The 14,039-nt window shown below is 42.2% G+C and overlaps 2 protein-coding genes across 4 annotated transcripts in view; both read left to right on the forward strand.

Annotated features, from left to right (window-relative positions):
• The first annotated feature begins 3,962 nt into the window (after positions 1 to 3,962).
• RIPPLY2 (ripply transcriptional repressor 2) lies at positions 3,963 to 8,140 on the forward strand. Its single transcript, XM_026507505.4, has 3 exons — positions 3,963 to 4,325; positions 4,590 to 4,654; positions 7,868 to 8,140. Exons 1-3 carry the CDS (start codon positions 3,963 to 3,965, stop codon positions 8,013 to 8,015), a joined length of 576 nt encoding a protein of 191 aa, XP_026363290.3. The 3' UTR covers positions 8,016 to 8,140.
• A 2,138-nt stretch (positions 8,141 to 10,278) lies between these two features.
• The window catches only part of LOC113261057 (cytochrome b5 reductase 4), an 82,169-nt gene continuing 78,408 nt past the window's right edge, over positions 10,279 to 14,039 (forward strand). For 2 of the 3 annotated variants that reach the window (XM_026506987.4, XM_026506988.4), the window contains exon 1: positions 10,298 to 10,508. In XM_026506987.4, the coding sequence (XP_026362772.3) occupies positions 10,434 to 10,508 (75 nt within the window). In that variant the 5' untranslated portion in view covers positions 10,298 to 10,433. Of the gene's footprint in view, positions 10,509 to 14,039 lie in introns of all 3 variants that reach the window. The other variant, XM_026506985.4, reaches the window with a different exon arrangement.

Below are 14,039 nucleotides of genomic sequence, written 5' to 3' on the forward strand. Positions count from 1 at the left end.
TAAATAAATTTTAAATGTAACATGAATAAGTTCTTTTGGTCTTGGCCACACTGGAAATGAGCTTCAGTATCTGTATAAATAGGTGGAACAAATGGATACGTATATAAATGGTCTAGTTCCAGCAATACATATTTCTACTCTCAGTTTATCTAAATTTGATCAAGCATACATTTTATCATATGTTTATTAATTGGCTCTCCCTTTTCTCCTTCTAGTAATGCATTTTTCCCCACAATTTTAAGACAATTGATGTTCTCTCAAATTCACATCTCATCATTACATTGCCCCCTCCTTCTTCATGCCAGATCTAGTCACCTTGATTAAAACTGCTTCTTGAGTAATCACTGCTGAATACCCTCCAACTGCATGAGAATCCTCCCGACAGCTCCTGATGTCATTTCTTCTTTCTGCTTATGGGACCCGGAGTCATTGTCCAGTCCCCTTTCTCTCGAGGCCTCTCTACTCCTGCCTCACCTCTTCATCTTATAAACATTCTTTTGCCTCTTGCACCCTAAAACCAAAACCCCTCTACTGATCCCACATTCCTCTTCTCTCTCTTTTTTCCTCTCAGAAAGGTAGTCTCAACTTACTGTTTTATTTTTTCACCTCTACAGCTCAATTTACTGTAAAAAAAAAAAAAAAAAGCATCTATCTCCATACACTTGAGATCTTGTTAAAGTCACTATGACCCCTACTTGCCAAATTCAATGAACATACATCCTTATTTTGTTTGACCCACTGGTGGCACTTAATGCCTTGGGCCTTTCCTTCCTTGTTAGGATTCTTTCAGGCCATGGTCCCACCACACCTGCTCTACAAATGTACCTTCTACTACCATTCCTTTTCAGGAATGGTTTTGCTTTGTTTTGGTTTGCATCTCTTCTCACTCCACCATCAGATGTTGCTCTCCAGAGCTCTGTCCTTGGTCCTGTTCTTAAACTACAAAATTTCCTGGGAAAATGAATCAGTCCTTACTACTTCTTTTCTTATGACTCCCACATTTAAATCTTTAGTCCTAAACTCTCTACTGAACTCTTATCTCTGATTGCCCTTTGGATAGTTTCTTCACCTGCATGTTACTAAGTCTTTAAAAATCTGTTAATTTTATTCCCTTCCCCCTGTTATGACAAATGGCACTGTTCCAATGGCAAGAGGTTCCATCAGCTAGTATCCTTAAGTGAAGATGACCTGGAGTAAATCCTACCCACCAAAAATGGAATACGGCATGAGTCGGAAATAAACCTTTATATTCTAAGGCAATGAGAGTTTGGAGTTCTTTGATATCGCTGCATAGCCCAACCTGACTAGACTGATCCAAGATCCAAAACCAAATTCATTATTTTTCCCTGCACACTATTAACAGAATAAAAAAACCGAAAAGCATCTCACTTGCTCTTCATCCTATATTTCCTGTTTTCTCTGTCTTAGTTTGAGCCATCACCACTTACCTAGTTAACCAGGTTAGAAACCTGGGAACATATATAGACTCCACCTTCATGTGGCCCCACATTTTATGATTCAGGTAGTAGCATACATTCTATTTCCTAAGTATCCCTCAAACATGTTCTTTCATTTCCATCCTTACTATACATCTTCTCATCACCTTTTGCCTGAACTATGTCAATGACTTTGCAAATGATTTCCTTTTTTCCAGTATCAGAATTCCCTATATCTGTCTTCCATCTGGCTGCCAGAGAGACTTTTATCAAATGTAAACTTTAGGGTTGCCTGGGTGGCTCAGTTGGTTATGTGTCTGCCTTTGGCTCAGGATATGATCCCAGGGTCCTGGGATTAAGCCCTGCTTCAGGCTCCTTCCTCAGTGGGCAGCCTGTTTCTCCCTCTCCCTCTACCGGGCACTCCCCCTGCTTGTGCACTCGCTTTCTCTCTCTCTCTGTGTGTGTCAAATAAATAAGTAAAATCTTTAAAAAATGTACACGTAGACCATTCCATTCTCCTGCTTAAAATATTTCACCAGTGCTTACAGAATAAATCCAAAATGCTCTTTCATGGTATATTAGGCTCCTGTTAGCCCCAGCCCTTCTAACTCTTCAGCCACATCTCTGCTCCAGCAGTCCCTGGTCCTCAGAAGCACTGTTCCTTCCTTCTTTTCCTCCTCCTGCACCACACACACAGACTACACTATTTCCTGATTCTTTTAGAAATCCCAGTTTAGGTTTCTTTTATTCTAAAAAGGTTTTCCTGGTTGTCCCAAATAGACTTATCAATTCACTTCCTTGTGCCACTTCTCTGGTTAAAATGTGCTTTTGTTACTGAATGTGGCACTTTTTAAAGACCTTTGCTTATGTGGCCATTGTGATGGTCATAGTTCACAATGACTGTAACCCTCTTGAGGATGGGGATGGGGAAGTGGGGATATCTTATTCACCATTATTTCCGAAAGCACAGTCCTTACCACATTACAGACACCTTAAAAGATGTTTATGAAACCGAAATGATGAACATTTCATCAGCTAGTTTAACATCTGTTAAGGGTTTACATTTTTTAAACACAGCTTAAAATTTGTTGAGAGCTTCTTATGTGTGGCCTTGTAGCAAGTATTCTATAAGTTTTAATTTATTTAGCCAATAGTAAGTCTAGGACATTGAGACATGTATTAGATACCTATCCTTACTGATTTCACTATCTGAAACGAACCACTTTCCTGATGGGTAGATCATTATAAATCTTCAAGTATTAGATTATTTTCCTACACAGTAACTGAATGAATAGCTGAGACACTATTACTTACATTAAAAGCTTTTATCTATAACTTTTAAGAAGTTCAGTTCTATTATTTAAAATATTTTGAAAAAATTATGGCATTTATATATCATCTTTCCTTTGAAGCATAACACTTTTTTACCAAGTTTAATGGACTTTTGTAATAAGTGAGGGTCAACTTAAATAAGAGAAACAGGGTCACAGAGAGGCTGACAACTTGTCCCATAACTTCTCAAGATTTCATTATCATTCTACACACACCCCGCCTCCACGAAATAATTTCTAATTATCATTGAGTGACGAAATGCCAAGAAGTGACTGAAGTGAATACATGAAATTCAAGACTTCTCTTCAGGGGACACTGGTAAGATGTTGAGGAAAATCACAAACATAGGAGAAAATAACATAGAGCTCTAAGCCTAAATCACATGACTCCAATCTTCGGCTTTCCTGGCTGTAACGTTCAGTCTTTCACAATTCACCTTTTGTTATTCTTTTTAGTATTATCTACAAATAATAACAGGCAGAACCTAGTCTGTCAATACATTAACAAAAACCTCCTTTCTTAAGGAGTCTGTTCATTCACCCAGTTTTTATTCTGCCCGAAAGAGGAGTTAAGGCCATTCCTTTTATTTTTTTAATTTATTTATTTTTATTATGTTATGTTAGTCACTATGCCGTACTTCATGAGTTTTTGCTGTAGTGTTCCATGATTCATTGTTTGCCTATAAAGGCCATTCCTTTAAATTTAGTCCGCATCCCAGCTTTTAGCAGACGGGATGCAGAGCTTGTTGCATTGACCACATTCCAAAAAGCCTCAGGTCAAGCAATTACCAGCCACTTGGCCTTTTTGCAGAAATACACAAAACGTGTAGAATTGCTTAATTTTATCTCCTCCTAGACTCTTCACTTGGAAATGGGCTGCTCGGGCGAATGTTGTTTTTTCCCCCCCCGCAGCCATGTGTCGAAGACCGATTAACACTCGCTCAACAAAACCCATTCCCGGGCCATTTGGGAGTTGCACGCGTTCGCACCCGGGGTTCAGCCCATTGCGCCTTCACGCGCACCCTTTTTGTTTCTGCGGCTAGCTGGGGAGAGAGGGGCGGAGAGCGAGCGGACCTCTCCGTGTGCAGCCAGCGGCCGGGCTGTGTATATAAGCTCGGCGCTCGGCTCCGGCGGAGGGAGGAGGCCCGGCTGACCCGCGGGCTGGCAGCTGTCTTCTGCTCGGCCCCGCCGCGCCATGGACACCGGGGAGCCCTCGGCGAGGGGAGCCGGCGAGTGCGCGCGCTGCCGCCGCCGCCGCCGCCGCCCGCCACCCGCGGGCCCCGACCGCCCCACGCGGCGCGAGGGCGCGGACTCCGGCGGCAGCGCCTCCCCCACCCTGGCCCTGCCGCCCGCGTCTCCCCAGCTCCTCCCCATCGCTCTCCGCCCCCCGCCCGCCGCGGGTCCGCGCTCGGCTGCGGGCGGTCCTCCCGGGTCTGGGCTCGCGTCTCCTCCGCGCGCCTTGTGCCCCCCGCCCCGCAGATCCGCAGGCTTCTGGAGACCGTGGGTCGACGCCCCAGGTCACGAGGAGGAGGGGGCGCCGCAGCACGCGGCGGAGGCGGTGAGTGAGCCGCGCGTCGGGCCGCACGTCCCCGGAGGGCCGCTGAGCCGCCCGGACTGGGTATGCCCGCCCGAGGGAGACGCGCGCCCGGCCGGCCCTACCGGAGGCCCGGGGGTCCTGATGCTGCGAGGGTGTCCTCCGGCCGGGAGCGAGGCTGCTGAGGGCCCCGCGGGTCACGTTCCCCGCGGGCGCAGGAACACTAGACCGCTTTTCCCATTTCTGGAAGGTGAGTGATAACCGCGATTCACCTTCTTTCGTCCCCAGATGCCGGACGGCCCCGGGGTGGCCGCAGCCTCAGGAAAGCTCTCCCAGCACAGACACCCAGTCAGGTGAGTGACAGGCCTCCCGGAAGGTCCCCCGCTCCTGCAGCCCCGGGTGGAGCCGGGAATCGCCGCGCCGCGCTCCAGCCGCCGAGCTCCACCGCGGGCCTTGCAGTTCTTCTCTCTGGGAAAATCTGTCTTCACGGATCCCAGAGGTCCTTTACTCATCGAATTGATAAATGTAGTTCACGCTGTCGCCTAAAGAACTGTTACTCAGTGGCCACTCGGTAAACTCTTTAAGAGTATATTAGAAAGAGGGAAAGTGGATGGCATCGTGAAAGTCAACCGGTGACATCTTATGTCTGCAAACCAGTTCTGTTTTAATGCTAAAGGGTTCGAATGAAATTGACTTCACAGCAGGCCGACTGTGTATATTCTTATTCTCTTGCAAACCAGAAGGAAGAATGGTGTTCATAGTTGCAATTTTACAGCAAATCGAGCTTGACGTGGAAGAGAAGATGGAGTATAATGAAAATCCTAAAATCACAAAGCTTCCTAAAAGGGATCGAGGTTACTTGACATAACAATGAGGAGCTAATTTACCGTTCCTAGCCATGGGAAGGGAAGTCGGCCTTTCTGTAGAAATCTTTGTAGCTTTTAGTCAGGTGAAAGGTTCATTCTGCAGTTTGCTTGCTTCAGAGAGCTGTGAAATGCAGAACCGTATGATATTTGTATATATATGTTTATAAATGGCTTGTAGAGGTCAATACATGTTGATTAATTTTCTACCATGTGCTACCACTAGTGATGGACGCAGGAAAAAAAATAATCACACCCTTCTGGCAAATACGGCAATAGTTTAGTTTGGTCACTTTTACCAGTATGTAAAGGACATGAAGTACCTAACTCTGCCAGAGGGAGTGGGGAAAGATCTGGGAAGTGTGTATGATAGGATGTGGTTACCTAGCTGAGCCTTGAAGTTAGCCAGGTGGATGGTAGGTGGGGAAAAGAGGGACAGAAGAAATAGCATAGGAGAAGGGATAGAGAGTCACCGAACAACATGGCTCCTATGGGAGCCTCCAGGAGCTGGAATTTGGGTGCATGAAGCTGTTGTCATTCTAATAGGTAAGCCATAGGCTGGATCTTGTACACCTTGGTATAGAGTTTTGTCCTATTCCTGTATGTGACATTGGGAACCCATGGCCTTTATTTTGTGGCTGGTATTGGGGGTTACTCAAAGGTCATGTGATCAGATTTATGTTTCAGAAAAAGCAATAAGAAAATGGTATATACGCTTAGTAAACCAAAATGAAATTGGAAGTTACTGTAATTCAGGCAAGATATGATAAAGAGCCATTCTAAGGCATTGGAAGTGGGGATGGGACTGGGCGAATTTGAGGAATGCTTAGGGGACATAATAGATTAGGCTTATAATGTATTGGATATGGTAGGTAAAGAAGAGGTAAAAAGAGAGAATGGCTTCCAAGTTTGTGGCTGATGACCAGATGAATGCTGTGTTAACAGAGTGGAAATTAGGGCTTAAAACAGATTTGGGGAGTAAGATAATGAGTCCATTTTTTCATTTATCGTATTTAATATGCCTATGGGGTATTCAAATGTGTACGTCCAGTAAAGAGCTGGGGGCGCGCGCGCACACACACACACACACACACACACACACACGCACACAGAGGTAAGGGGCCCAGAGTCAAGATCTTAAGCAGAAATACAGACAGTGGGAGTCTTCGGTAAATGAACAGTTGAAGAAATCATGGCAGTGGATCAGGTCTTCTAGGGGAAAGAGAGAGGAGAAATGATCACTCTTGGTAAAACCCTGAGGAAGCCAATACCAACCTGTATACAAGAAAAAGAGGTCCACAAAGGAGACTGAGAAAAATCACTCAGAACAGGGGAGAATTCAGGAACGTATGAAGTCCCTGAAAGAAGAGTGGTCAGTGAAAGATTCTGGGCAGAGTGTGGTAATAATTAAACAACATTCTTTGGGTTTGACAGTTCTAGTCAAGCATCAGAAAATCATTTGTTTCCTATATAAGAAATCCCTTTCTTTTCTGAACTACCGTAGCCATTTATTTGTACTTCTTTTAAGTTTATTTTATTTTTATTAATTTCTATCTTGAATACTATTGGGTATTTCTCATTCTTTTTACTTAATTGTCAACTTCTTGGGGATAGAGACCATGATTTTTTCATCTTTGAATTATGAATTCTGGCACAAGAGATCACTAAAATATTTATTGAATGACTGAATTATTGATGGTTGCTTATTTAGGCACTAAAATTAAAAACTTTTTTTTTTTTTGCCATCTGGCTAGAAACATTTATAAACTACATTGCCTATTTTTCTGCCTTTTAAAATGGAATACACTGAGCATAATGTAACCTTCTGTTTGTTAGAAGCACTCTGTTATAAATGGGTACATAGGGCTAACTACCCTACACTAAAATGACTGCACTATTGTTGGTGAGTCAGCCATATCATTCTTCTTTGCTTTGCTTTGCTTTGGAGGAAAATAATAGAAGACCAGATGGCAAGATTAATATTTGCCAAAAATTTGAAAGTCTGAGGTAATTGTGTTACATGCAAGTTGTATAAAGCCAGTATTATTCTCAATATTCCAATATGGTATTCCAAATTTAGTTGGATGGGGAAAGGGGAGGGAGATGGGATCAAGCTTGGGGTCAGAGGAAGCCTTCTTATAGCCCTGGTGTGAGTGCACAGAAAAACTTTAGAATATTGCTTTTTGTACTCTTCTAAACTTACATTGTTAGCTACATCTGTAACTAACAGTTAAATCTGTGAGTTTTAAGCAAGATACTAGGTGATTTCTGCTTTTCTGGAAGGTGCATAATATTTTGTTGTCTTTGTAAAATTGGGTTTCAGAATTTTATGTAATATAATGGTAGGCTCATATTTGTTTTCACAAAGGAATTTGGAAATCGGAAGACAAACCTTCTTCTGTATATTGTAAGAATAAATATATCCATAATACCTGAAGTGAGCTAAATATTTATCACAAAGGGTTTTGTGTGAATTTGTTTGATCCAATTTATAGCTTGGATAAAGACTTAAAATGATTAACTAGTTATTGATACTTTGGCAAGTAGACTCCCATGAAACCTGAGATAGTAGCATTTTTAAACTATCTAAAGGCACACATCAATTGTCAAGTATATGGAGCTCTTAAAATTTGAACATTTTATGAGTATAAGGATTCTGAATGTGAAAAAAATAAAGCATATTATGTTGTCTGCTTCTTTCAGACTATTTTGGCCAAAATCAAAGTGTTATGATTACTTATATCAAGAAGCAGAAGCTCTTCTGAAAAATTTTCCAATTCAAGCCACAATTTCATTTTATGAAGATTCTGATAGTGAAGATGATATTGAGGAGCTGATATGTGAAAATTAACCTGATTAGTTACTTGCAATGACATTCAAAGCTTATAGGATTTAAATTTAGTGTACAAATGTATCATAATCCTTCAAACTAATTTATTTGTATATAAATTATTAATAAAATGAAATATTTTGTAATTCTATAGTAGTGTGGCTTTTTTTACCCCTACACTATAATTCAATGTTGGAATTTAAAAATATGTGCTGTTTACGGATGTCTTGATTGGATTGTAAACATTTGGGGCTTACAAAAGATAATTTTGATCTCTTCATCAAATTACAAATTTTATTTTAGTTATAATTTGCAAATATTTAGCTAAAACTTTGCAAAGAATGACAATATTTTATTTTCAAGATTGAATCTTGTAACATCTGGTATTTCCTACTGATCTCCATTAGATACTGTAGTTGCTGATGGATATTTTTAGATAATGAAGAAAATCACCTTATGCTACCAATCACACAATATTATGTGTTTGCTAGCAGATGGTGAAAAACACTTTAAATCATTGTCTATAATTGAAAATGGGAATTAATGCCATGGCTATTAAATTTTAGGGATTTTTAATGAATGATGAATCAAGTAATATGCACTTCAATACTCTTCCGCTGCTGTTAAATCCAGTAATTAAATAGCATTGGTGTTCAATAATTACAGCACTTCATTGAGGGATCCCCAGAATTTAAAAAAAAAAAAATGTTTAAGTGAGCATGACTTATATGGTGTCTAAAAAAGGAGAGCCAAAAGGCTAGAATTTGATCTTTTTCCATTTCTGTCTAAGGGGGAGCTAAGACATTTGGCAGATATGAAACATTCTTCAACCGCATCACCTTCCTTTGTTCTGGCTCCTTGCTCCTTATATTGTCATGGACACATTTTCTCATGGGTAGTGAAATAAGAAATTCTCAGTGATTAGTTTTTTTAAATGTAACTCACAGAAGAATACATCATCATTTAATGACAGAGAAAACAGGAGCACATTGCAAAGTAGAGGTAAACTAGACTATGGTCATGAAGCTCTTTAGCTCAAATGCAGTCTCACAATAAGCATTTTAATTGCAAATGTTTCTTAGTATCCCAGAATGATGATGGGTAGAGGTGAAGGTCAGAGATGGTTACCTGGCTACGGAATGCCTCTTACTTGGATGGCTACATAGATCACACACCTTCCTTCTAATTGAAAGGATGCTACAAACATTGATTTACAGGAACTTAAAGGACAAGGCTGTTGAAATAGAGCAAGTTCAAATCATGTGTCAGAGTAAGGAAAAATTACTAACGGCAGGCGGACAGGGAGAGTTATTTAGAACGTATTTCTTCTGAAAACTTTCCCTTCACTGAATTCTGCGCTCAGGAGGTGTGTGTTCCCCAAGGGATATGCAAAAAACCCACCAGGTCACCAATCTGGACCTGGAACATTAGGGTCTTGTTTTTAGCTGCACAGTATTTGAGCTTCTTTCAGTATGTCGGAATAGTATGACGAGCCCCTGCCATTTTTTGAGTGCCTACTATTAACCGGGCACTATACTAGGTAGTTTACATATGACATCTCATTTAATTTTTCCTGAAACCTAAATCCATTAGGCAGATGGGGAAAATACTAAAATAACTTGCATAAGGCTGCTCATTTATTAAGTGCAGAGATGGCATTCCAACTAAACCTATCTGACAAACAACTGTTCGTCACTGCATTTGGGGATGGGCTGTATCTGTACACAATTCCCTGTAGCTTTCGGCGAAGACGGGAAGTTAGATGAGGAGGAAGAACTTTTGAGTGGGTGAATGGAGCAGGAGACTACTAACTTCTTTGATTCATTCTTTAGTCATTAGTGGGGGTTCTTAAAAGTGAGGCTTCACCTCATAAGAGTGGCTGTGGCTGTTTGCATTTGACGCCTTAACTCTTAAAATTTCTCTTTCCTGTACAGCCGGGTGCTTTAGAGGAGAGGGTTTCAGAGAAATCCGAATGCTTTGACGGTGGTATTTTCTTCCATACTTCGGGTGGTGCGAAGGTAGGGCTTAGCAACGGGCAGACACTCGTGTTCTGGGTTAACAGGAGTTGGTAAGAATTTATGCTCAGATTCTGTCAGCACCAGGGCTAAGGAACAGCTTCGCTATGTCTTCGGTCCTTCCGCGGGATAGCTGTCACCTCAGTGCGGTGCTGAAATTCAGGGCGCCGGGCTAACGCGGCCCGCGTACTCTGGTCTGGTTCCTCCCCTGCCGGCGCTGCGTTGGTCCCGTTGGCTCCGCCTCCCGCGGCCTCGACGTGCTGCGTCACGGCGCGCCTCACCCCGGACGACCCCGGAAGTGGGTCGGGGGCTTGGCCTCTGCCCGGCCTCGGAGCCGGAGCGGGAGGTGGTACCCTAGAGGGGTCGAGCCGAGCGATCCTGTCCGGCGGCGGACCCCGGGCAGGGCCCGGGCCAGGGGTCCAGGATGCTGAACGTCCCTTCCCAGTCTTTCCCGGCCCCCAGCTCGCAGCAGCGCGTCGCCTCTGGGGGGCGTAGCAAGGTAAGTGGGTGACACCGTGCGTCTTGTTCAGCTCGCCTCCCGCCGGCGTTCCGTACTACCGAACGGTGCATTCTCTCTTTCGGCCCCCTCTTCCAACCCCTGTCCTCCTCTCCAGCCTGCGTTCCTTCTCGTCCTTGCTGGTGATCTCTTTCCCCGGCCGTCTGCCTTCCTCGAACTATCCTAACCTCCCTTTCTCTCACCTATTAGTCTTTTCCCCCCATCCTCTTTTCCCGTTCTGGGAAGTCTTTTCCCGCGAATTAAATTGAGTTGTGTAGGACAGGGCCAGCACCGTTCTTTTGCCGTTATCATAGGTACTCAGTATTAGCTTCGGTCCCTCAGTCTATCGTGTCTCCGGTCTTTTGTTCTGTACTTTCCGGAAGGAGTTGTGAGTGATGTGGGTTCCCTAGGAGAAGGGAGAGGTTGGGCAGTAGCGACACTGACCAGTGACCATCCTCCAAAGGTGGGGACTCCCAGAGCTAGGGAAGATGGGGGGAGCGAGAACAAATGTTTACAATCCTGGGGTGGGTTTACGGACACTTCTCTAAGCCATGCTGCCTTTCTTCCTCTAGTACCTGTTTCATCACACGGTCTTTTCTGTTGATACCACTTGCTGATTTTGAAGCTAATACAATACTCTAACTTTTTGTTGAACATGGTTTACTCTTAGCAACAGGTGGAATACAAATGTATTTTATATTTATAAAATTTAATAAAATTGTCTCCTGTGCAGTTATTCGTTAGTTCCTCATTCTATAAGTTCATTTGCATGTTTTGTTCATATTTTGTTTTTGAAACTTTCGCCTACTTGGGCCACTCCCCCTACCCCCACCCCCATTTCTAGGACTCTTGGATCTTAGCATGATTAAGATCTTCACTGACTTTTTTTTTTTTTCTTTCTTTTCCTCTCTCCACTTAAACCAGGAGTTTGACTCTATATCAGAATTATGGATTCAGGGATCTGTAGCTTTCATTAGCTTTTCAGAGTCTGTAATTCCAACTGTAATAATACTATAGCTGAGATTTATTTGGTGCTTACGGTATGTATGTTCTAAGTGTTCTGAGTGCTTCATGTGTATTAACTCATTTAATCTTTACAATAATCCCATGAAGTGGTTGCTTTTGTTACCTCTATATCACAGAAAAGGAAACTGATTAAGAAATGTTGCTTTGAACGCTGAAACTTGGATGTGATGTCATTTATTGCTCCATAGCTCCATATATCATCCAGTCATCTAATCATCTGTCCCCTCCTTATGTTTGACCTTTTCTCTCCTTGTACTGGATGCTTGGCTAAATAGTATAGACTTTCTGGAGAAAGAATCTCTGAATTAGAGTATAAGAGTTGCTGGCTTCTGTACTAAAACTACAAACCACGTTCTTAGCATCCTTTTAAAGGAGAAAGCTCAGAGGCAAAGACTAAAGGTCCACAGGCGGTGATGGCAAAGGTGAGTCTTTGGGTCCAAAAAGAGAACAGAATACCGTTATTGCACAATTCAAAGGGAAAGTGAGACTTTTTTTCCCCTTTATGAAATAAGGTAATCTTGCATGTATCAGAACCTGATTCCGGATTGTATGAAATGGATAGAGGTTGAAAAAATAGAAGCTAGTTGGGGAGCTTTTATATCATAATAGTTAAAAGCATAGACTTTTGAGTGAGAAAGACCCAGATTCTTTTCCCAACTCCCGACTTAGTCTCTGAGTCTCAGTTTTCTCAGGTGTAAATGAGAATAATAGTACCCATTTTATAGGGCTGTTCATGGGATTAAATGAGATAATGTTTCTCTTAGCACTCACTGTGTTACTTGCCCTTAGACTTTTATTTGCATTCCATGGATTGTTGTGTGATTGTTGTGTAAAGCCCTGAGCACAGTGTCTGGTGCAGAGTCTGCATTCTAGATGTGATAGCTATTATTGTTTCTACTAATATTAGTAAATAAATATTTTTTGAGAACCTACTATTTGCTGGAGATGTGGTCTCTGTTTCCAAGGAGTTTAGTCTAATAGGCTGCACAGACTAATAAATAGTCAGTTATAAATGTCATAAGTACTATTACTGTGTGTTATGACACAGAGGGCTTGGGGTCAGAGAAGGCTTCTGGAGGAGATAGTGTCTGTGGGAAAGAGGGAGAGAACTGGGCCAGGTTGAGGAGCAGGTGTTTCATAGCAATCAATGAATCAGTTCCCATTTAGCTAAAGCATTTAATAGCAAGGAGCAAAAATTAAAACTCAGAGCTAGTGAGGTAAACTGTGACCAGATATGAAGGGCCTGGTAAACCAGTCTAGGGAATTTAGAGATATTATTATAAGGTAGTGTGGGGAGCCACTGAAAGAGGGAGGGCCCATGCTTAGGTTTGCATTTTCGGAAGATTATGCATTAACCACAGTGGATTATGGAATCCACATAGACGAGAGATGAGTGATTCGGTTTGGATGGGAAAGATCATATTCTCATACTTTACTTCATTTATTGGGACTAAGAGACCTAGAGAGTTTCAGGGATGGTGAGAATGGGGTGATAAAATTGGTAGGAAGGAATGTGAAATTGCAGTGGTACCAGAGACCTATTAACTTGGTTATTTGGGGGGAAAATGAATGCCCACAATAGGCAAGATTCCAGAAAGTGAGGTATATAAATAGTCTATTCAGTCTGTTATAACAGAGGACCGTACACTTTACAAGGTGGATTTTAAACAACAGCAGTCTATTTCTCACAGTTCTGGAGGCTGGGAATTCCAAGATCAATGCACCGAGTTCGATGTCTGATGAAGGCCTGATTCCTGGGTCATAGCCATTTTTTCCCCCACATCCTCACACGGCAGAAAGGATGAGGGAGCTCTTCGTGGCCTTTTTAATAAGGGCATTAATAGCATTCATGAAGGCTCTACCTTTATGATTTAATCACCTACCATAACCTTACTTCCTAATACCATCACATTGGAGGTTAGGATTTCAGCATGAACTTTGGAGGGGCACAAACGTTGAGTCTGTAGCAATATACTTCTTCTTTGAACGTGTCTTTGGTCTTCAGACATTTCTCTGGTACTATGTTACAAACTAGTTGTACAAGTTTAGACAGTAGCTCAAGACCATCTCTGAAAAATTTCCATTAGGTTGTCTTAATTGGTTAAAATATTAGTAATATCTCTCATCCAAAAGCCTTTAAAGTGTATTTTGAAAAAGCAAAAACTACCAAAACCGAACATCCTTTAGTAAATCTTTTGTGCAGGGGTAGGCAAACTTTTCTGCAAAGGGCCAGATAATAAATATTTTAGGCTCTGAGGGCCACACAACAGTTGAGTCTCTTTCCCACCACCGCAATGTGTGAAAATGATTCTAGGCTCCAGAGTGATATAGAAACAGGCATGGGCCAGTTTGCCAAACCCTTCCCTAGAGTGTTACAGTTTGTTTGTTTTTTTACATTATTTGAGAACTTTTGTTTCTCAGTGAATTCTTAGAAAACAGATTGCTGCCTTGTGATTTCTAATGTTCTATGTATATTGACAATCCAGAAAATCAACTTTAGCTAGCCAT

This window comes from Ursus arctos, unplaced genomic scaffold, assembly GCF_023065955.2.
Source record: "Ursus arctos isolate Adak ecotype North America unplaced genomic scaffold, UrsArc2.0 scaffold_29, whole genome shotgun sequence".
Lineage (NCBI taxonomy): Eukaryota > Metazoa > Chordata > Mammalia > Carnivora > Ursidae > Ursus > Ursus arctos.

Bases quoted from the DNA above. Each gene is read 5' to 3' on its own strand.
- RIPPLY2 (XM_026507505.4), top strand. From the start codon at position 3,963: ATGGACACCGGGGAGCCCTCGGCGAGGGGAGCCGGCGAGTGCGCGCGC. The intron at 4,326-4,589 runs GTGAGTGAGCCG...TTTCGTCCCCAG, and splicing joins CGCAGCACGCGGCGGAGGCG to ATGCCGGACGGCCCCGGGGT. The intron at 4,655-7,867 runs GTGAGTGACAGG...TGCTTCTTTCAG, and splicing joins CAGCACAGACACCCAGTCAG to ACTATTTTGGCCAAAATCAA.